At 41.5% G+C, this 23,842-nt stretch overlaps 2 protein-coding genes across 7 annotated transcripts in view; one reads left to right on the top strand and one right to left on the bottom strand.

Moving 5' to 3' along the window:
* Nucleotides 1-1,037: 1,037 nt before the first annotated feature.
* LOC118372971 (acyl-CoA-binding domain-containing protein 5A-like) lies at nucleotides 1,038-19,380 on the bottom strand. Of its 2 annotated transcripts, XM_052484013.1 has the most exons (13): nucleotides 19,281-19,380; nucleotides 18,780-18,905; nucleotides 18,382-18,502; nucleotides 15,771-15,843; nucleotides 14,514-14,631; nucleotides 9,673-9,882; nucleotides 9,385-9,582; nucleotides 7,833-7,921; nucleotides 7,455-7,686; nucleotides 7,167-7,366; nucleotides 6,762-6,812; nucleotides 5,115-5,224; nucleotides 1,038-1,926 (listed from the first exon to the last, which is right to left on the bottom strand). In XM_052484013.1, exons 2-13 carry the CDS (start codon nucleotides 18,862-18,864, stop codon nucleotides 1,914-1,916), a joined length of 1,500 nt encoding a protein of 499 aa, XP_052339973.1. In that variant the 5' UTR covers nucleotides 18,865-18,905; nucleotides 19,281-19,380; the 3' UTR covers nucleotides 1,038-1,913. The 2 variants fall into 2 exon arrangements, with proteins under 2 accessions (XP_052339973.1, XP_052339974.1); XM_052484014.1 differs by lacking the exon at nucleotides 1,038-1,926 and having other exon boundaries at nucleotides 5,111-5,224.
* A 491-nt stretch (nucleotides 19,381-19,871) lies between these two features.
* The window catches only part of LOC118372972 (abl interactor 1-like), a 126,067-nt gene continuing 122,096 nt past the window's right edge, over nucleotides 19,872-23,842 (top strand). For 2 of the 5 annotated variants that reach the window (XM_052484018.1, XM_052484019.1), the window contains exon 1: nucleotides 19,875-20,517. In XM_052484018.1, coding sequence (XP_052339978.1) covers nucleotides 20,401-20,517 — 117 coding nt within the window. In that variant the 5' untranslated portion in view covers nucleotides 19,875-20,400. Of the gene's footprint in view, nucleotides 20,518-23,842 lie in introns of all 5 variants that reach the window. The other 3 variants (XM_052484017.1, XM_052484020.1, XM_052484021.1) reach the window with 3 other exon arrangements.

Genomic DNA, 23,842 nt, shown 5'->3' on the forward strand with positions numbered 1-23,842 from the left:
CGCTAGGCTACCTGCCACCCCCAAGTACTATACACAGCTACATTGGTGAGGCACCTTATCATGAGTTGATGAAATTCTAAATATACACAAATCAAGTGTATAAAAGCCGATTCGATATTTAAAAAATTATTCTTAATCTGAACCATTCACATCCTAGCAGTAATGTACAACCTAACCAAAAACTAGATAATAAAGTCTTAATTTATTATTTCTAATATTAAATTAAAATTAACACATTTTCAGAATTTAAATGTACCTTTCCACAAATAATAATAATAATAATAATAATAATAATAATAATAATAATGTATTATTATTATTATATATATATATATATACACACACTTATCTACCTAGCGTTATCGCCATATATTAGCAGCCTGAGCAACTATTATGATATATGGCGTAAGGTTTCTGTTGCAGTATGTCCATTTGCAGGACAAGTTGGATAGTTCTTATAATGCTGTAAGACGAGGGATGGGCAACTGGCGGACCCCCCTTTGAAGGCCCGAGGACCTCCCCTTTTGAAGGCCCTTTTGAAGGGACCTCCCCCTTTGAAGGCCCGCAGGCCTCCCCCCTTTTGAAGGACCCGAGGACCTCCCCTTTTGAAGGCCCGAGGACCTCCCTTTGAAGGCCCGCAGGCCTCCCCCCTTTGAAGGCCCGCAGGCCCCCCTTTGAAGGCCCGCAGGCCTCCCCCCCTTTGAAGGCCCGCCGGCGTCCACCCCCCTTTTGAAGGCCCGAGGCCCTCCCCTTTTGAAGGCCCGAGGACCTGAAGGCCCGAGGACCCCTTTTGAAGACCCGAGGACCTCCCCCTTTTGAAGGCCCGAGGACCTCCCCCTTTTGAAGGCCCGAGGACCTCCCCCTTTTGAAGGCCCGAGGACCTCCCCCTTTTGAAGGCCCGAGGACCTCCCCCTTTTGAAGGCCCGAGGACCTCCCCCTTTTGAAGGCCCGAGGACCTCCCCCTTTTGAAGGCCCGAGGACCTCCCCCTTTTGAAGGCCCGAGGACCTCCCCCCTTTTTGAAGGACCACAGGCCCTTTTGAAGGCCCGCGGACCAATTTGACCGACAAAAGAAAAATGTTGGAGAGTTAGAATAGTAGAATACATAAGCTGAAATTTCGACATTCGGTTTTTGTTGTGCATCAGCAGTCACTCAATAAGCCCAGGTCAGCTAAATGTTTTTACATTGGTCAGTTAGTCTCGTGGCCAGCTGTCTAGACTTGCAGTAAACATAGTCAAATTACTAACTGGGGTGGGGCCCACTGATCATCATATTTAAAACGGCAACATTTTCTTTACGCCCCATGGCAAAATATGTAGAATTGCAGGAAATTAAGTTTAAAACATCATTTTTTTCCCTTCTTCGCTGTCAGGAGACGAACCGCTAAAAAGGAGAGTTTGATTTTTTTGTCTTCTTCTTGGAACACAACCCCATCAAAGTTGCCGATCCGTGCCGTAAGATGTACGGAATATTTGCAAGAAAAGAAGCTATACTCAACATACACAACCAATAACTTCGTCATTTCTTCAGAGCAAAAAGAAAGTACTAATGTAGTACAGTAGTTGTATAATCTTGCGTGATTATAAAAGCTGCAGTTCAATTCATTCACATTTCTCTTTGATTTCAATTGTAATGTCAGTGGGTTGTGAGGCTTCCCCCAACTCACTACTCAGTGGGTTCGGAGGCTTCCCCCAACTCACTACTCAGTGGGTTCGGAGGCTTCCCCCAACTCACTACTCAGTGGGTTGTGAGGCTTCCCCCAACTCACTACTCCTAGTGCCATCTTCATAGTGCAAAAGCTAGAGTTATAGAGGTGTGGGTGGGAAAGCGGAAGGGAGGCTACGGCCGTTACCCAACCAGAGACTGTTGAGAGGGCTCTCATCGTCGCTCTGTGTCTTTGGGACGGGAGACTTTTCAGTTGATTCGTCTAAAAGTGGGGAAAAGACTCAATGTTAGAAAGCCTTTTTTACTAAGTTCAAGTCATACATAGAGTTACTTAGAGTTACATAGAATTACATAGAGTTATCAACACAATGTGGTCTCAGAGCATTTCGTATTATTCTGTACGTAAAGACTCCAGTGAGTATGATGTTACATTTCGTATGGTACAGTGCATTCGTAAAGTATTCAGACCCCTTAACTTTTTTCACATGTTATATTACAGCCTTATTCTAAAATTGATTAAATTGTTTTTTACATCGTCAATCTACACACAATACCCCATAATGACATCACAATACCCCATAATGACATCACAATACCCCATAATGATAAAGCAAAAACAGGTTTTTAGAAATGTTTGAAAATGTATTAAAAAAATATACTGGAATATCACATTTACATACGTATTGAGACCCTTTTACTCAGTACTTTGTTGAAGCACCTTTGGCAGTGATTACAGCCTTGAGTCTTCTTTGGTATGACGCTACAAGCTTGGCACACCTGTATTTGGAGAGTTTCTCCCATTCTTCTCTGCAGATCCTCTCAAACTCTGTCAGGTTGGACTGGGAGCGTTGCTGCACAGCTATTTTCAGTTCTCTCCAGAGATGTTAGATCTGGTTCAAGTCCGGGCTCTGGCTGGGTCACTCAAGAACATTGAGACTTGTCACGAAGCCACTCCTGCGTTGTCTTGGCTGTGTGCGTAGGGTCATTGTCCAGTTGGAAGGTGAACCTTCGCCCCAGTCTGAGGTCCTGAGTGCTCTGGAGCAGGTTTACATCAAGGCGCTCTTTGTACTTTGCTCCGTTCACCTTTCCCTCGATCCTGACTAGTCTCCCAGTCCCTGCCACTGAAAGACATCCCCACAGCATGATACTGCCACCACCATGCTTCACTGTAGGGATGGTGCCAGGTTCTCCAGATGGATGCTTGGCATTCAGGCCAAAGAGTTCCATCTTGGTTTCCTCAAACCAGAGAATCTTGTTTCTCATGGTCTGAGAGTCCTTTAGGTGCCTTTTGGCAAACTCCAATCGGGCTGTCATGTGCCTTTTACTGAGGAGTGGCTTCCGTCTGGCCACTCTACCATAAAGGCCTGATTGTTGGAGTGCTGCAGAGGTGGTTGTCCTTCTGGAAGGTTCTCCCATCTCCACAGAGGAACTATGGAGCTCTGTCAGAGTGTTCTTGGTCACCTCTCTGACCAAGGTCCTTCTCCCCCGAATGCTCAGTTTGTCTGGGCAGCCAGCTCTCGGAAGAGTCTTGGTGATTCCAAACTTCTTCAATTTAAGAATGTTGGATGCCACTTTGTTATTGGGGACCTTCAATGCTGCAGATATTTTTTGGTACAGAAATGTTTTGGTACCCTTCCCCAGATCTGTGCCTCGACACAATCCTATCTCGGAGCTCTACTGACAATTCCGTCAACCTCATGGCTTGGTTTTTGCTCTGACATGCACTGCCAACTGTGGGACCTTATATAGACAGGTGTGTGCCTTTCCAAATCATGTCCAATCCATTGAATGTACCACAGGTGGACTCCAATCAAGTTGTAGAAGCTAAGCTTGTAGCGTCCTACCCAAGAAGACTCGAGGCTGTAATCGCTGCCAAAGGTACTTCAACAAAGTACTGAGTAAAGAGACTGAATACTTATGTAAATGTGATATTTCAGTTTTTTGTAAAAAAAGAATCATAAATAAATTAAGCAAACATTTCTAAAAACCTGTATTTGCTTTGTCATTATGTGGTTTTGTGATGTCATTATGGGGTATTGTGTGTAGATTGATGAGTAGAAAAATAACTATTTAATCCCTTTTAGAATAAGGCTGTAATTTTGAAAATGTCTGAATACTTCTTGAAGGTTTTGTAAATAAGGTATTCCTGTTTTTAATTTAAAACATTTGAAAACCTGTTTTCGATTTGTCATTATGGTTGTATTGTGTGTAGATGTCTGAGGATTTTGTCTTTATTTAACCCATTTTAGAATAAGGCTGTAACGTGACAAAATGTGGAAAAAGGGAAGGGGTGTGAATACTTTTAAAATGCACATGTATGTATTCATTTGTGGATGTCCATCAATCATTTCGTATGAAATGTCACGAATTGCAATTCCAAATATGTTTGCAAAACACACTGTGTTATGTATTTGCAAAAACGTATAATATGTTACGAATTCCAATTTCTTGTGGCTAATGTTTGCTAGGTGACTAGGTAGTTAACGCTAAAGTTAGCTAGCTGGCTTACGTTAGCTCGAGAGGTTAAGGTTAGCCAAACAGAGGTACCGTGACGAGATCCTGAGGCCCGTTGTCGTGCAATTAACCTGCCGCCATCACCTCGTGTTTCAGCATGAAAATGTCCCAGTTCTTCCATTGGCCTGCATACTCAGCAGGCATTTCACCCATTGAGCATGTTTGGGATGCTCTGGATCGACGCGCACGACAGTGTATTCCAGTTCCTGCCAATATCCAGCAACTTCTCACATTCGGGGGAAGAGGAGTGGCACAACAGGCCACAATCAACAGCCTGATCAACTCTATGTGAAGGAGATGTGTCTCGCTGCATGAGGCAAATGGTGGTCACACCAGATACTGACTGGTTTTCTGATCCACACTCCTACTTTTTTTTAATTTATTTTTTATGTGTTTTATTTTTAAGGTATGTGTGTTCAACAGATGCATATCTGTATTCCCAGTCATGTGAAATCCATAGATTAATAAATGTATTTAAACTGATTACCTTTATATGAACTGTAACTGTTGCACGTTGAGTTTTATATTTTTGTTCAGTGTAGTTGCAAAGTTGCGTATTAGTTACAAAATGCTAAAATTGTCCGTGGTGAGATTCGAACACGCAACCTTTCGATTGCTAGATGTTCGTGTTATATGCCCAACCTACCAACCACCCTCCTTATTGTTTTTGCCTTAAGTAACCTTTTCTCTCTTATGTAACCATACCAAATGTAACATATCATACTAATGTTAGTGTACCGGATTTACATTTACTATGTGACGTCTAGTCTATGAGACCAGGCTGATCAACAGATTGGCATTATAGAGGTTTCAGGGGCAGAATCGTGAATGGATCACCAAATAACATAAATGTAACAAATATCCGTCTCAATTTACTCAACAATACCATTGACTGGCAGTTATGGTAGAATATCTCCCATGTTGCTATAGAATTACCTTCTCTTGCGTTGAAGATATAGACGGATAAGCCACTGCACCACAAAAGGCCAAGCCACAGCAAAGGCAACAGCGCTAGGAGACATGTCAAAAGGCCACCAGGATGGTTTCTAGAGGACGAAATAGGAGGAAAATGCAGATTCTGAAAAACTAGAGAAGTACATTTCCTGAAGAAGATGTAGTGTGCTTGCTAGATTGGTTAAAAGTAGTCCCAGTAGTGCTAATGAGAGCAGTACTAATGGTGGTGACTGATTATAGTTGAAAAAAGTAGGTATATGGAAAAATGGATTGATTTAGGCTATTGACTGATTGATTAATTGATTTAGGCTATTGACTGATTGATTAATTGATTTAGGCTATTGACTGATTGATTAATTGATTTAGGCTATTGACTGATTGATTAATTGATTTAGGCTATTGACTGATTGATTAATTGATTAATTGATTTAGGCTATTGACTGATTGATTAATTGATTGATTTAGGCTATTGATTAATTGATTGATTTAGGCTATTGATTGATTGATTGATTGATTTAGGCTATTGACTGATTAATTGATTAATTGATTTAGGCTATTGATTGATTGATGAATTAATTGATTTAGGCTATTGATTGATTGATTGAATGGATAGGGTAGCCTAAACATGTGAACGTTGGTTTGCTGTCTCTAGCTTGAACAGTTCAAGAGTTACTGTTGGTTAGTTATTTTATGCAAATGTCTACAGTTATGGTTGATAAAATAAAAAATATATAAAATGTGAAGTTAGGATAGCCTGAATGTTTTAAAAGTTGGTTTAGTAGCTTAATCGGCCAAGGAGCAGGACCATTTTGAATAGCTTCCTCTGTATTCCTATGGTTCCTCATTCAAAACCATGTTAATTTATGCACATTTTTAAAATGTTTACAGTTTAAAAAGTATTAATAGTATCAAAAAGCGTTTGACTAAATTGGGCCAGTCTGAATATCTCAACATTGGTTTGGTGTTGATAGCTTAAGCGGTTCAAGAGGACTTGCACGGACATATTTTCCCCATGTAAGTCTATGGCCATTTAATTGTCATTGAAATGCATTGGGATTTAAATGCATTTAAATAGTGTTGTGGTAAAAAAAAAAAAAAAAATATAGATTCTATCAAAAAAATATATTTTCTCATAGAAATCTAAGTTGGGGTCTTCTGCACATTTGAAGGTTTCGTGTTTATAGCTTATACGGTTACAGACGTGTGGCGTTTTCTCTAATATGCAAATATAAGCTCATTTAAACTGATTTAAGGATGGATAAATTACATCATCTACATATTCATGAATTTGGTCCATCATCCTGAAGGTGTTTTGGAATAATACGACTAAGTAAATAATCTAGACTTGTGCTTTCAGAAAACACACCTAATAAATACTTCCTTCTTAATATATCTCACAATATCCCTGAAAAGAGAATGATCTGTATTCTGAATCACATTACAAAGGGCATGTTCAGTCTGTGACCATGTGATCAGTCTATGACCATGTGATCAGTCTATGACCATGTGATCAGTCTATGACCATGTGTCTATGACCATGTGATCAGTCTATGACCATGTGATCAGTCTATGACCATGTGATCTGAGTCCAACACAAACAGTGACAGACAGAAAAGCAGCACACCCTACCTTACTTCCCTTCTTTACCAGGGGTGACGGTGGGTATGGTAGAGCCAACGACTAGAAAACAAAAGGGAGAAGAAAGGAACACAACAACATACATTAAATTACTTCTTCAACTAAATAGTTAGAGTCCATCTTACACCAAAATCATCTTAGACCAAAACAATCTTAGACCAAAATCATCTTGGACCAAAATCATCTTGGACCAAAATCATCTTGGACCAAAACCATCTTGGACCAAAATCCTGACCTTTTGAGCATGAATAAAATGTTTTGAGAGCAATAGGTGGAAGTACCACATGACAGCATGTTTGTCACGTGGTTATTAGACACCTTTTAGCAGTAGTTACTATCTTATCAGGCTGTGTAACAGATAGTTTCAAAATGATATGTGGGTCTCTGGTCTCTGACCTGGGATGCAGTGAGGGCCTCGAGTGTGTGCAATCTCTCCAGGACACTCTGCATGTCCTCCTGCAGTCTGGCCAGCGCCACTACGATCTGCTCATTCAGACTGCCTCCTGTTGCTCCCGCTCCACCCCATCGCTCCCGGTCCCCTCCGCTACCCTGCAAGGGCCCCTGGGCCTCCACGCCGTGCCCTGAAGACCTGGAGCCTATAAACAAATATTGAGACACAGAAGTGTGAACACTGACATATACTTCTAGAGAAAGAACGGGCCTAAACACACACACACACCGTACCTCGTTCTCTCCTATTGACCCTATCTGTATTCAGTCTCTGTCTCTGAGAGGCCCCTCCACTCGTCTCCCCATCCTCCCCGCCACACTGGATGCCCTTGGGTGGCCCCTGGGAGTCCTCAGGGGTCCCACACGGTGCCTCGGCGGGCCCCTCCTGATCAGACAGAGGGCTGTGGCTCTCCCCCTGGTCTTCCTCATCCAGCTCCAGACAGCGGTCAGTGTGTGCCTCAGAGCCCTGAACCAAACACACATACATGAGGATTTGGAAATGTTGCATGTACGCTGTGTGTACTTGCTTTGTCTGTACTCTGTACTCTATGTGTGTATGTGTGTGCGTGCGTGCGTAAGTGTATGTGTGTGTAAGTGTGTGTGTACTCTTACCTCTTCCAGGCCAAACTGGTCCATAGAGTCACAGTAGACCTCGCTGTCTGAGTCACTGGCCACATGACGGGGCCAGGATACATCCAGATCTATAGGAATAGATAGCACAATGTCCCATACGGGTCAGCTTCCACTCTTAGCCATAAGGGAACCTTCCTTCAGAGAGATGTTTGTGCTAGCAGGAGCCATTAAGAAGCAACACAAATGTAACTAGTACAGAGGCCTTTGATGTGCCATTAGCATGATACAGTCAAAGGTTTGGACACATCTACTCATTCATGGGTTTTTCTTTATTTTTTACTATTTTCTACATTGTAGAATAATAGTGAAGACATCAAAACTATGAAATAACACAATATGGAATCATCGTAGTAACCAAAAAAGTGCGCTATTTTGTAGTTTTGATGTCTTCACTATTATTCTACAATGTAAAAAATAAAGAAAAACCCTTGAATGAGTAGGTGTGTCCAAACTTCTGATTGGTCGTGCATGTGTTCCACATTCCAAACGTATCCTTTATCAAGGTGATCATTGATTGGATGAGCAGGTTCGAGGTCCACTGGCCCCAGACCAGATCAGCTTTTAGGGGGATAATGTCACGACAACCCATCAGAGCAGGGGAGTCTGTGTCTGTTCCCAGGGAAGTGCAGAGTTGCAACAGCTCTGTGAGTAAAGCTGAGCAGCTTAATAGGATCACATGGCAAAGGATCCATGAGGACAACCACCCACTAGGGTGCCAAGTAGCCATTTTGAAACTTTTTTTTTGCCATCTAGGTAATGGACGATCTGGATTAGGCCTATATTTTTTTTTATTTTACCTTTATTTAACTAGGCAAGTCAGTTAAGAACAAATTCTTATTTTCAATGACGGCCTAGGAACAGAACGACAGATTTGTACCTTGTCACCTCGGGGATTTGAACTTGCAACCTTTCGGCTGCTAGTCCAACGCTCTAACCACTATAACGCCTGCTTCTTGTTTGAGACAGTAATGCTAATATTCAGCATACTAGATATCAATGGCAAACCTGAATTGTGTCGAAATTCAAACCTCAGTTCTGTTGTAACAGACAAATCTCGGCCTGATATACACTGTAATAGGTACGCCTATGTACATTACAATCATAAAGTACTCATCGTCATGCACCTGATTGGTTGGTTTCTACCTTTTTTCTACAGTGCCTGAAATACCTATTGGTTACCACGGGGAAATAGTTTCTACCTTTTTGTGTTTACAATAAATAGTATGTTATGCTCTTGAAAAGCATACATTTACAATTTACAATCCTGTGGCCATTGGATAAAATATAAAATATTTTTTATGAACTCAAACCTTCAGCCATGGTAACGTGCACACAACATTCTAACTAACAGGCGAATTACAGTATGTCACCGTTGTCACCGCAACATTAATGTGCTATCCAGAGACGAGTCGGGCCACCTTTTAAGAATATTGTTCTCGTCCTAGACGTTCAGTTAAATATTAAATATACCCCCCGTGTGATGCTAATTGAGAGATAACAACTCTAAACACACAGATCTGGTGGTCCTCACCTGCGTGGTGGCCGTTGACCTGGACATGGGGCTCCAGGGGCAGGGTGCTGTTCAAGAGGCCCTCCTCTGAGTCCTCACTGTTCAGCGCAGCCTTGGAGGTCCCATTGGAAAAGTGGCTCGTCCCGTTCCTCACATTACCTTCGGACAGGGGGACTTTAGGTCTCCTGGATGAGCCCTTTCTCTTCGACTTTTCAGTTGCTGAAAGACATTTTCTAAATATATTATTACAAGATTTTTAACGGTTTCTGTGTTATTGTTATTTTCTTGTCCTAATGTTTGACAACATACCTTTTTTCACCTCCTTGATCTCAGCAATTTCTTCAACTTCATCTTCCTCATCAAACTCAAACTCCTCTTCCTCCCTCTGTTCCTTCACTGCCATGACTTTGGGCTTTGGCCTGGGTGACCGTGTCTCCAAAGTGCCATTAATTTCCATTGTCTTAATGATGCTCCTTGTGACACTTTTTGAAGGTGCTGATGTAATCATGGTCCCAAAACCTGTGTCATAGAAACAACTGTGTTACAATCATTTAAAAAAAACTAAAACTTTATGTTACTGCTAGTTTAATTTACCCAGACAAGGAGATATACCATGAGATACACGACATAACCAAAAGTATGTAGACACCTGCTCGTACAACATCTCATTCCAAAATCATGGACATTAATATGGAGTTGATCCCCCCCCCCCCCTGGCTGCTATAACAGCCTCTACTCTCCTGGGAATGCCTTCCACTAGATGTTGGAACATTGCTGCTATAACAGCCTCCACTCTTCTGGGAAGGCCTTCCACTAGATGTTGGAACATTGCTGCTATAACAGCCTCCACTCTTCTGGGAAGGCTTTCCACTAGATGTTGGTACATTGCTGCTATAACAGCCTCCACTCTTCTGGGAAGGCTTTCCACTAGATGTTGGTACATTGCTGCTATAACAGCCTCCACTCTTCTGGGAAGGCTTTCCACTAGATGTTGGTACATTGCTGCTATAACAGCCTCCACTCTTCTGGGAAGGCTTTCCACTAGATGTTGGTACATTGCTGCTATAACAGACTCCACTCTTCTGGGAAGTCTTTCCACTAGATGTTGGTACATTGCTGCTATAACAGCCTCCACTCTTCTGGGAAGGCTTTCCACTAGATGTTGGTACATTGCTGTTATAACAGCCTCCACTCTTCTGGGAAGGCTTTCCACTAGATGTTGGTACATTGCTGCTATAACAGCCTCCACTCTTCTGGGAAGGCTTTCCACTAGATGTTGGTACATTGCTGCTATAACAGCCTCCACTCTTCTGGGAAGGCTTTCCACTAGATGTTGGTACATTGCTGCTATAACAGCCTCCACTCTTCTGGGAAGGCTTTCCACTAGATGTTGGTACATTGCTGCTATAACAGCCTCCACTCTTCTGGGAAGGCTTTCCACTAGATGTTGGAACATTGCTGCTATAACAGCCTCCACTCTTCTGGGAAGGCTTTCCACTAGATGTTGGTACATTGCTGCTATAACAGCCTCCACTCTTCTGGGAAGGCTTTCCACTAGATGTTGGTACATTGCTGCTATAACAGCCTCCACTCTTCTGGGAAGGCTTTCCACTAGATGTTGGTACATTGCTGCTATAACAGCCTCCACTCTTCTGGGAAGGCTTTCCACTAGATGTTGGTACATTGCTGCTATAACAGCCTCCACTCTTCTGGGAAGGCTTTCCACTAGATGTTGGTACATTGCTGCTATAACAGCCTCCACTCTTCTGGGAAGGCTTTCCACTAGATGTTGGTACATTGCTGCAGGGGACTTGCATCCGTTCAGCCACAAGAGCATTAGTGAGGTCGGGAAATTATGTTGAGCGATTAGGGCTCACAGCCGGCGTTCCAATTCATCCCAAAGGTGTTCGATGTGTTTGAGGTCAGGGCTCTGTGCAGGCCAATCAAGTTCTTCCACACCGGATCTCGACAAACCATTTCTGTACAAACCTTGCTTTGTCCACAAGGGCATTGTCATGGTGAAACAGGAAAGGGCCTTCCCCAAACTGTTACCACAAAGATGGAAGCACAGAATCATCTAGAATGTAATGGTATGCTGTAGTGTTTAGATTCCCCTTCACTGGAGCTAAGGGGCCCGAACCATGAAAAACAGCCCCAGACCATTATTCCTCCTCCACCAAACTTTACAGTTGGCACTATACATTCGGACAGGTTGCAATCTCCTGGCATCCGCCAAACCCAGATTCGTCCATTGGACTGCCAGAGGGTGGAGAAGCGTGATTAATCGGTTCAGAGAAGATGTTTCCACTGCTCCAGAGTCCAATGGTGGAGAGCTTTATACCACTCCAGCCGACGCTTGGCAATCTTACGCTTGTGTGCGGCTGCTCGGCCATGGAAACCCATTTCATGAAGCTCCCGAGATCAGTTATTGTGCTGATGTTGCTTCCCGAGGCAGTTTGGAAATCGGTAGTGTGTGTTTGCAACCAAGTACAGATCAATTTTACGTGCTACACGCTTCAGCACTCAGCGGTCCCGTTCTGTGAGCCTGTGTGGCCTACCACTTCACGGCTGAGCCGTTGTTGCTCCTAAACATTTCCACTTCACAATAAAAGCACTTACAGTTGACCGGGGCAGTTCTTGCAGGGCATACATTTGAAGAACTGACTTGTTGGAAAGGTGGCTTCCTACAGTATGACGGTGTCACGTTGAAAGTCACTGAGCTCTTATTTAAGGCCATTCTACGGCCAATGTTTGTCTATGGAGATTGCATGACTGTGTGCTCGATTTTATATACCTGTCAGCCGTGGGTGTGGCTATATCCGAATCCACTAATTTGAAGGGGTGTCCACATACTTTTGTATAGAGTGCATTTGGAAAGTAGTCAGATCCCTTGACTTTTACCCCCATTTTGTTAAGTTTCAGTCTTATTCTAAAATGGATTCAATTGTTTTTTTCCCTCATCAATCTACACACAAATCATAAACCCATAATGACAAAGCAAAAACAGTATTTAGAGATTTTTGCAAATGTATTAAAAGTAAAACAGTAATATATCATTTACAAGTATTCAGACCATTTACTCAATACTTTGTTGAAGTATTTGAGTCTTCTTGTGTATGACACTACAATCTTGACACACCTGTATTTGGGGAGTTTCTCCCATTCTTCTCTGCAGATCCTCTCAATCTCTGTCAGGTTGGATGGGGAGCGTCACTGCACAGCTATTTTCAGGTCTCTCCAGAAATGTTTGATTGGGGTCAAGTCTGGGCTCTGACTGGGCCACTCAAGGACATTCAGAGACACTCCTGTCTTGTCTTGGATGTGTACTTAGGGTCGTTGTCCTGTTTGAAGGTGAACCTTTGCCCCAGTCTGAGGTCCTGAGAGCTCTGGAGCAGGTTTTCATCAAGGATCTGTCTCTGTACTTTGCTTCGTTCATCTCTTTCCCTCGATCCTGACTAATCTCCCAGTCCCTGCCGCTGAAAAACATCCCCACAACAGGATGCTGCCACCACCATGATTCCCTGTAGGGATGGTGCCACCACCATGATTCCCTGTAGGGATGGTGCCACCACCATGATTCCCTATAGGGATGGTGCCACCACCATGATTCCCTGTAGGGATGGTGCCACCACCATGATTCCCTGTAGGGATGGTGCCACCACCATGATTCCCTGTAGGGATGGTGCCACCACCATGATTCCCTATAGGGATGGTGCCACCACCATGATTCCCTATAGGGATGGTGCCACCACCATGATTCCCTATAGGGATGGTGCCACCACCATGATTCCCTATAGGGATGGTGCCACCACCATGATTCCCTATAGGGATGGTGCCACCACCATGATTCCCTATAGGGATGGTGCCAGGTTTTCTCCAGACGTGGCACTTGGCATTCAGGCCAAGTGTTCAATCTTGGTTTCATCAGACCAGAGAATCTTGTTTCTCATGGTCTGAGAGTCCTTTAGGTGCCTTTTGACAAACTCCAAGTGGGCTGTCATGTGCCTTTTACTGAGGAGTGGCTTCTGTGTGGCCACTCTACCATAAAGGCCTGATTTGTGGAGTGCTGCAGAGATGGTTGTCCTTCTGGAAGGTTCTCCCATCTCCACAGAGGTGCTCTGGAGCTCCTTCAGAGTGACCATCGGGTTCTTGGTCACATCCCTGATCAAGGCCCTTCTCCACCAATTGCTCAGTTTGGCCAGGCGGCCAGCTCTAGGAAGAGTGTTGGTGGTTCCACACTTCTTCCTTTTAAGAATGATGGAGGCCACTGTGTTCTTGGGGACCTTCAATGCTGCAGGAACTATTTGGTACCCTTCCCCAATCATGCCTTCCAAATCATGTCCAATCAATTGAATTTACTACAAGTGAACTCCAATCAAGTTGTAAAAAAATCTCAAGGATGATAAATGGAAACAGGATGCACCTCAGCTCAATTTAGAGTCTCATAGCAAAGGGCCTGAATACTTTTGTAAATAAGATATAGATTTTTTTTACATACATTTGCAAAAATGTCTAAAAAGCTGTTTTCGCTTTGTCATTCTGTGGTATTGTGATGTCATTATGGGGTATTGTGATGTCATTATGGGGTATTGTGATGTCATTATGGGGTATTGTGATGTCATTCTGTGGTATTGTGATGTCATTATGGGGTATTGTGATGTCATTATGGGGTATTGTGATGTCATTATGGGGTATTGTGTGTAGATTGATGAGGACATGTTTGTATTTGATCCATTTTACAATAAGGCTGTAACATAACAACATGGGGAAAAAGGACTGAATACTTTCAGAATGCACTGTATATTGTATACCGGGAGACATACCGGGAGGCATACCCGGAGACATAGCGGGAGACATACCGGGAGACATAGCGGGAGACAAGTTCTAATTTAACCAAACTATGAGATATAAAGCTAAAAAAATGTTTTTTTTTTTATGAAAACCTATTTATACTAAACTACAACATCAGACATAAAATGATCCGGGAATTGTGGGTAAATACACATCTATAGACTTGCCTTGAAGTTGCCGTGCAAATTTTGTCAAACGGGCTGAGCACATGATAGAAATGTAGTTAAAATGGAAGACATGCCAAATAAAATTAAAATCAAATTCATATAAAATCAAATAAAAAAAGGTAGTGACAGTACCTGCAGACAGGTCGGAAATCTGATTTATGTGTTTTTTCTCTTGCACCTGCTCATAGAAGGGGCCCAACACCAGCAGCAGCTGCTCTACCTCTGTTGTACAGGGCATGCCCTCAAGGATCTGTTGTTTACACACAACACGACAACAAAAACATTTAGTGCCCTCTGACGTCCACTGACATTCAGACCATCCTGTCTGAACGTCATTTAGACAGATTTTCATCAACAAAAATGATCCACCTCTGGGTTGGGAGTCAATTCCTTTTTAACTTAATTGAACTCGGGATATTTAAATTATAAAGAGCTTCCTGGACTCATCAATAATGTAATAGAATTCCCCTTGCTTCCTGGACTCATCAATAATGTATTAGAATTCCCCTTGCTTCCTGGACTCATCAATAATGTATTAGAATTCCCCTTGCTTCCTGGACTCATCAATAATGTATTAGAATTCCCCTTGCTTCCTGGACTCATCAATAATGTATTAGAATTCCCCTTGCTTCCTGGACTCATCAATAATGTAATAGAATTCCCCTTGCTTCCTGGACTCATCAATAATGTATTAGAATTCCCCTTGCTTCCTGGACTCATCAATAATGTATTAGAATTCCCCTTGCTTCCTGGACTCATCAATAATGTTTTAGAATTCCCCTTGCTTCCTGGACTCATCAATAATGTAATAGAATTCCCCTTGCTTCCTGGACTCATCAATAATGTAATAGAATTCCCCTTGCTTCCTGGACTCATCAATAATGTATTAGAATTCCCCTTGCTTCCTGGACTCATCAATAATGTATTAGAATTCCCCTTGCTTCCTGGACTCATCAATAATGTAATAGAATTCCCCTTGCTTCCTGGACTCATCAATAATGTATTAGAATTCCCCTTGCTTCCTGGACTCATCAATAATGTATTAGAATTCCCCTTGCTTCCCGGACTCATCAATAATGTAATAGAATTCCCCTTGCTTCCCGGACTCATCAATAATGTAATAGAATTCCCCTTGCTTCCTGGACTCATCAATAATGTAATAGAATTCCCCTTGCTTCCTGGACTCATCAATAATGTAATAGAATTCCCCTTGCTTCCTGGACTCATCAATAATGTATTAGAATTCCCCTTGCTTCCTGGACTCATCAATAATGTAATAGAATTCCCCTTGCTTCCTGGACTCATCAATAATGTATTAGAATACCCGCCAACGCTGGTATGCTGACTTATGCATTAAACCTTCATATCCATTCAAGACAAAACACTTACCAGCTTCAATTCATCAACATAAGCAATCATTGCCTCTTCCTTGGGCATTTCTCCCAGATCATTCCATGCATCCCTAAATAGACAGAACAAGATGTTTGAAATAACACCTACATTGACACTCTTCAAGTGATCACACAGGTTAAACAGAATATATACTGTATTCTATACTATCTACTGTATCTTAGTGTAACAGATGTGAAACGGCTAGCTTAGTTAGCGGTGGTGCTGGTGTAACGGATGTGAAACGGCTAGCTTAGTTAGCGGTGGTGCTGGTGTAACGGATGTGAAACGGCTAGCTTAGTTAGCGGTGCGCGCTAAATAGCGGTTCAATCGGTGACGTCACTTGCTCCGAGACCTTGAAGTAGTGGTTCCCCTTGCTCTGCAAGGGCCGCGGCTTTTGTGGAGCGATGGGTAACGATGCTTCGTGGGTGTCAGTTGTTGATGTGTGCCAAGGGTCCCTGATTCACGCCCGGGTATGGGCGAGGGGACGGTCTAAAATTATACTGTTACATTAGCCTATGCCACTCTGTCATTGCTCATCCATATATTTATATATTCTTATTCCATTCCTTAACCCAGATTTGTGTGTATGAGGTAGTTGTTGTGGAATTGTTAGATTACATGTTAGATATTGCTGCACTGTTTGAACTAGAAGCACAAGCATTTCACTACACTCGCATTAACATCTGCTAGCCATGTGTATCTGACCAATAACATCTGCTAGCCATGTGTATGTGACCAATAACATCTGCTAGCCATGTGTATGTGACCAATAACATCTGCTAGCCATGTGTATGTGACCAATAACATCTGCTAGCCATGTGTATGTGACCAATAACATCTGCTAGCCATGTGTATGTGACCAATAACATCTGCTAGCCATGTGACCAATAACATCTGCTAACCATGTGACCAATAACATCTGCTAACCATGTGACCAATAACATCTGCTAACCATGTGACCAATAACATCTGCTAACCATGTGTATGTGACCAAATTATTTTGTTTTGAGTTAAGACATCAGTAACAGAAACAACTGTTTTTTATGGATCTTGGGTATTACGATCAAGGTTGCTTTAAATTTGTTAACTCTTAGACATAATGGTCATTCTCATAGGAGTCGTGGACAGCACGTAAAGTCATTGTCATCAGCAGAGAGTCTCCACTTGGTCAATGACCCAGACGCTCATTAACCTAAAGCAGCAGCTGGCCTGCCAACTCTACAAGTAAAGGCTCAGTAAAGAAATTACAGTCTACAAGTATAATAGTTAAAACCAATTTATAAACAGCCGCAGTGTCATCTCTAAAAGAGGATTCCCTCAGTGGTGAGATCTTCTATAAAAATAAATAAATAAATAAATAAATATATATGTAAACAAACAAGTAAAAACAGTCAACTGCCGCCAAGTGTGTAAATGGTGACATGACATATCACGCCCCTTCAGCGCAACGAGTCCAGAGTTTATCAGACAAAATGTGGCAATAGGAAAGTTAACTGCAAGGACTTTACAGTACAGACAAACCTCTGTCGTCGTTAGACGACTCTATTTGAATCCTACTGGTCGGTTTGCATTACCATTTCACTTTGCCCCTATTTGAATCCTACTGGTCGGTTTGCATTACCATGTGACTTAGATCCTATTTGAATCCTACTGGTCGGTTTGCATTACCATTTCACTTTGCCCCTATTTGAATCCTACTGGTCGGTTTGCATTACCATTTCACTTTGCCCCTATTTGAATCCTACTGGTCGGTTTGCATTACCATGTAACTTAGATCCTATTTGAATCCTACTGGTCGGTTTGCATTACCATGTAACTTAGATCCTATTTGAATCCTACTGGTCGGTTTGCATTACCATGTAACTTAGATCCTATTTGAATCCTACTGGTCGGTTTGCATTACCATTTCACTTTGCCCCTATTTGAATCCTACTGGTCGGTTTGCATTACCATGTGACTTAGATCCTATTTGAATCCTACTGGTCGGTTTGCATTACCATGTGACTTAGATCCTATTTGAATCCTACTGGTCGGTTTGCATTACCATGTGACTTAGATCCTATTTGAATCCTACTGGTCGGTTTGCATTACCATGTGACTTAGATCCTATTTGAATCCTACTGGTCGGTTTGCATTACCATGTGACTTAGATCCTATTTGAATCCTACTGGTCGGTTTGCATTACCATTTCACTTTGCCCCTATTTGAATCCTACTGGTCGGTTTGCATTACCATGTGACTTAGATCCTATTTGAATCCTACTGGTCGGTTTGCATTACCATGTGACTTAGATCCTATTGGAATCCTACTGGTCGGTTTGCATTACCATGTAACTTAGATCCTATTTGAATCCTACTGGTCGGTTTGCATTACCATGTGACTTAGATCCTATTGGAATCCTACTGGTCGGTTTGCATTACCATGTGACTTAGATCCTATTTGAATCCTACTGGTCGGTTTGCATTACCATGTAACTTAGATCCTATTGGAATCCTACTGGTCGGTTTGCATTACCATGTGACTTAGATCCTATTTGAATCCTACTGGTCGGTTTGCATTACCATGTGACTTAGATCCTATTTGAATCCTACTGGTCGGTTTGCATTACCATTTGACTTTGCCCATGGGGTCCCAGAATCCAGGTCTGGGTGTGTTGCAGGGTCCTAGTGTGGACTGTTTGTAATAACTGTAAAACTTGAGCATCATGTCATTGGAGGGCTGAAAGGAACCTGAAATGAGGATGAGGAGTGTCAATGAGAGGAATGATAACTCAAACAGACTGGTACCCAGGCTAAGAATATACAACTTTGCAGTAAAAAACACTGTCTTGGTATTTGAAAGGCTTTTTTGGGGGGGGGGGGAAACTCTTTAGGTTTTAACACAATGAATTTAGTTGTGATATTATTCATGTGTATAAATATACCTACTCCCATAGAGCTTTGGAAAGTAGGTTAACAATAATTGGCTTTAGGCTACAATGTTGCATTTAGCCTTCATAGCCCTTACCGTCTGGAGGCAAGCTTTGTATCACTTTGACAGCGGCATCAAATCTCCGCTCGTACAATGGTTTTCCATCCTCAATCTCCATCATGACCCCAAAAGTGTGAATTACGCTCGCGAACTCTCCGAAACCTAGGGATAATCATTATTAAAGTGGTCAGACAGGAATGTACAACATGAGAGTTGAGTATGGGTTGCAGAAATTATGTTATGGCTAAAGCTAGGCCCATAATAACATTGGTCAAATGATATGAAAACCGTTCACAAAAATATAAAAGTACTTCAAATATAGATATATAAGTACTATAGGTGACTATTTGACAACAACCTCATAGCAGATAAGCTAAACCAAAACCACTGGTTAAGGTTATGTCGTCTGTGAATTTTAGAGCACTCAATTAACAAATGGTTTAAAAACATCTTAATAATTTATCTTTCCAATGAACACAACAAAATATATATATTTCACTCGGTAAATACGCTCAGTAGGACATGTTTGGCACTCACCATTTAATGATCTACCTGCTTGAGACTACGACCTCTCTGTACTTAACGACAGAAGTGACAGGCACAATACAGAGGTGACAGGCACTGCGTGCTATGGGAGTTGTAGTTTTCTACTGCCAGGATGGAGATAAATATGTTCTTTATTATGACATCAAAATCCCTACAAGCTCCACAATGCACCAGCCTCAGCTTACTGGATATGTAGTTCTAAATACAGTCTGTGGCTGAGTGTGTATTTGACCTAAAAACAAATGTATTGTAAAGGAATGTAGCCATCACAAAGCTATGTGTTGTTGGCCACAATAAGAAATGTCGCATGGGCATAAAAAATCCTCATGCGTTGATGTTTTGTATAAAATGTGAGGATTTTTTTTCGATCTGAAGCCCAGACAAGGATACATTGTAGCACTACGTATCCCAGCATTCTACACGGTGATCCATGTTTCGGTCAGAGGAAGGGGAGAGGCGAGAGGGATAAATGGTCGTCACTAATTACCACATCCACAAAGTCATAAACCCCGCCCATTTCTACAATGTATCTTCTTAAAGTGTCATTTTAAGCTCACCCCTAACCTTAACCACACTGATTACTTTATGCCTTACCCTGATTTAGACGATAAATATATATTTTTGTTTTTAATACATTTTAAGATATAGCCAATTTCGTCGTTGTGACTGGTAATTAGTGACAATCTGGAGAACTTCTCCAGCAGCTGTTTTTTTTTGCTCCCTGCGCGGACGTGATAGCGAGGCTGGGGGTCTATTCATTAATCAGATTCCGTTAAAAACGTTTCGTCTGTTGCAAAACGTTTTTCAACTGAAACCGTTTAGGCCTTATCCAAGCGGAAAACGTTTTGGAACGAAAACGAGAGTTTATATTGATCAAACTCAGGTTTCTCCCCGTTTCGTTGTGTTCGGTATGCTTGCTTCCATTTGGTTCCTAGAGTAAACGGTAAACTGTTTCTGCAACAGACGAAACGTTTTGCAACGGAATCTGACTAATGAATATACCCCATGAATCCCACAATACCAGGCGAATGAGTTTTTTTTCCGTGGCAGAGCTGGTTGTTTCAAACCTCAGTCAAAGCGAAAGCGAAGTCGCTATGCGGGGAGATGTAAGATGGCAGAGCTGCAAATGTTGTTAGAGGAAGAAATTCCAGCCGGCAAAAGAGCTCTCGTAGAGAGTTACCAGAATCTCACACAAGTAGCAGACTACTGTGAAAACAATTATGTTCAGGTAAGCAACAAAAAAAGAGAGTGATTTTTACTCAACATTGTTATCTCTGAATAATTGTCGTTTGAACTGTGGTGTGAAACTGGGAGGAGGAAATGTAGATACAGAAATTGAAATGATCACAATGAATGACCACAGTACTAGATCGCAGAGATTACACTTCCATTGAGAGTCTTTGTCCATTTCAGTGTGTAGTTTCACCGCACTGGTCACGTTGGACACGGTCTTGCCCATCCATTGTATTGTTATATTGGTCCCTTGGTCAGATTTGGTTAGTTTACACAGAGGGTGTGTCTAAGTACTAACTTCTGCTGTTTATCTTCGTTTAATAAATAAATAAAAAACAATGTAGCAAACTATGACGCTGTTGAAAAATGTCAGTGAAACGTGATGTACTAGACACATATTTAATCTGATCGTTACAAAGTAGAGTAGCAGTTGTGCTCTCTATAACACTGGCCTTGCTTAATTAATTACTGTCTCTCACAGACACCAAGACAGCTGGACATTTTACTTCCATTTATTTATTTATTTATTTAATTACACCTATTTTATTAGGATTTTCTGTGATATATTTGCGTTAGGTAGGACTATGATATTGTAAGCCATTTCAAACGTAATACATTTCAAGGCATTTTATAATGAGCTTATTGCTGTTTGAATATCAGACGTTCAGAGCTTGTTTTTCAGCGAATGCTTCTGCAAATTCTCCCCATATGATTGCGTTATCCTTTAACTAAATTTCCACAGATGGTGAGTGTGGAATTTGGTCATGGTTTCACAGATTCCTGAACTGAGTTCATAGATACAAGGACAACTGAACTTCAATTATTTTACCAGGGTTATTTATTTATTTATTTATTTATTTATTTATTTACGTGTGTTTACCTCATCCTGCCAAGTTTGCTTTGACTAGCCACAAGGGACTGCTGCATTAGAATGCCTTTAATTGTGGGCTAGCAGCAGAAGTTATTGACAGAGGTAGGGCTATGGACCATAGCTTTTGCAAACTAGGTTTTTATTGGCCCCTTTTAACAGAATGTCGAAGCTGATTTTTAAATTAATTTAGTAGATTGATATTCTGATTTGGAGTCTGCCCCTACAAGGAAATCTAAACTGTTTGGCAAGACCTCATTCAATCTCAGGAAATGTGTGTTTGGAAACTCATTATTTTTTGTCCTATGCTGTGAATATACATCCCAAGTACTTTCTAGATGTTAAAATGGATTCCCACTTAGTGGCTCTGTTATACCGTTTAGTTAACGTGAATACGTTGTTGCCTAAGAAGACCTTTGATGAGCTATCTTAGTCCTAGACAAGCAACAATCAGTGTGAAGAGCCTGTAGCTTGCTGCTGAGATCTACCTCTCAAGTGCTGAATATAGTATATAACTCCACATCAGTGTGAAGAGGCTATAGCTTGCTGCTGAGAATCCAGATGAAATGTTTTCTGTGACCGACCATTAAAGAGTTCATGAAAATAATACAACATTAAGTCAGTTATAAAGGTTGTTTCCAACTCCATCCCAACTCCATCCCAACTCCATCCCAACTCCATCCCAACTCCATCCCAACTCCATCCAACTCCATCCCAACTCCATCCCAACTCCATCCCAACTCCATCCAACTCCATCCAACTCCATCCCAACTCCATCCCAACTCCATCCCAACTCCATCCCAACTCCATCCCAACTCCATCCCAACTCCATCCCAACTCCAATCCAACTCCAATCCAACTCCAATCCAACTCCAATCCAACTCCCATCCAACTCCCATCCAACTCCCATCCAATAACATTTTGACAGCATCCCTTTTGATTTAAACAACACTTTCTGTGTTTGACATGGAGTGGTCACAAAATGACTTGTGGTCACAAAATGACTTGTTGGACCTGAATGACAAAACATTCAGGAGGTGGAGTGCAGTGCAGAACAGTAATGTAGAGTATAGGTCAGTACAGTACAATATAGTATAGTAGAGTATAGTATAGGTCAGTACTGTACAGTAGAGTATAGGTCTGTACAGTAAAGTAGAGTATAGTATAGGTCAGTACTGTACAGTAGAGTAGAGTATAGGTCAGTACTGTACAATAGAGTATAGTATAGGTCAGTACAGTAAAGTAGGGTATAGTATAGGTCAGTACTGTAAAATAGAGTATAGGTCAGTACTGTAAAATAGAGTATAGGACTGTACAGTATAGTATAGGACAGTAGGGTATAGTATAGGTCAGTACTGTACAGTAGAGTATAGTATAGGACAGTACAGTAAAGTAGAGTATAGTATAGGTCAGTACAGTATAGTATAGGTCAGTACTGTACAGTACAGTAGAGTATAGTATAGTATAGGTCAGCACTGTAAAATAGAGTATAGGTCAGTACAGTACTGTAGAGTATAGGAAAGTATAGGTCAGTACTGTAAAATAGAGTATAGGACAGTAGAGTAGAGTATAGGTCAGTACAGTACAATAGAGTATAGGTCAGTACAGTACAATAGAGTATAGGTCAGTACAGTACAATAGAGTATAGGTCAGTACAGTACAATAGAGTATAGGTCAGTACAGTACAATAGAGTATAGGTCAGTACAGTACAGTAGAGTATAGGTCAGTACAGTACAGTAGAGTATAGGTCAGTACAGTACAGTAGAGTATAGGTCAGTATAGTATAGGTCAGTACAGTAAAGTAGAGTATAGGTCAGTACAGTAAAGTAGAGTATAGTATAGGACAGTAAAGTAGAGTATAGTATAGGTCAGTACAGTACAATAGAGTATAGGTCAGTACAGTACAATAGAGTATAGGTCAGTACAGTAAAGTAGAGTATAGTATAGGACAGTAAAGTAGAGTATAGTATAGGTCAGTACAGTACAATAGAGTATAGGTCAGTACAGTACAATAGAGTATAGGTCAGTACAGTAAAGTAGAGTATTATTATAGAGTATAGTATAGGACAGTACAGTACAATACAATAGAGTATAGGTCAGTACAGTAGAGTATAGTATACGTCAGTACAGTAGAGTATAGGTCATTACTGTAAAATAGAGTATAGGACAGTACAGTAGAGTATAGGATAGGACAGTACAGTAGAGTATAGGATAGGACAGTACAGTAGAGTATAGGATAGGACAGTATAGGATAGTACAGTAGAGGATAGGATAGGACAGTATAGGATAGGACAGTAGAGTATAGGGTAGGACAGTACAGTAGAGTATAGTATAGGTCAGTAGAGGATAGGACAGTACAGTAGAGTATAGTATAGGTCTGTACTGTACAGTAGAGTATAGTATAGGTCAGTAGAGGATAGGACAGTAGAGAATAGTATAGGTCTGTACTGT

The sequence above is a fragment of the Oncorhynchus keta genome, chromosome 28 (genome assembly GCF_023373465.1).
Source record: "Oncorhynchus keta strain PuntledgeMale-10-30-2019 chromosome 28, Oket_V2, whole genome shotgun sequence".
NCBI lineage: Eukaryota > Metazoa > Chordata > Actinopteri > Salmoniformes > Salmonidae > Oncorhynchus > Oncorhynchus keta.

Excerpts from the sequence above, each read along its gene's own strand:
- LOC118372971 (XM_052484013.1), bottom strand. The coding sequence starts at position 18,864 with ATGATGGAGATTGAGGATGGAAAACCATTGTACGAGCGGAGATTTGAT. Across the intron at positions 7,687-7,832 it reads ACCAGTTTGGCCTGGAAGAG|GGCTCTGAGGCACACACTGA; the intron begins GTAAGAGTACAC and ends TGTTTGGTTCAG. Across the intron at positions 6,813-7,166 it reads AGGCCCTCACTGCATCCCAG|TCGTTGGCTCTACCATACCC; the intron begins GTCAGAGACCAG and ends TTTGTTTTCTAG.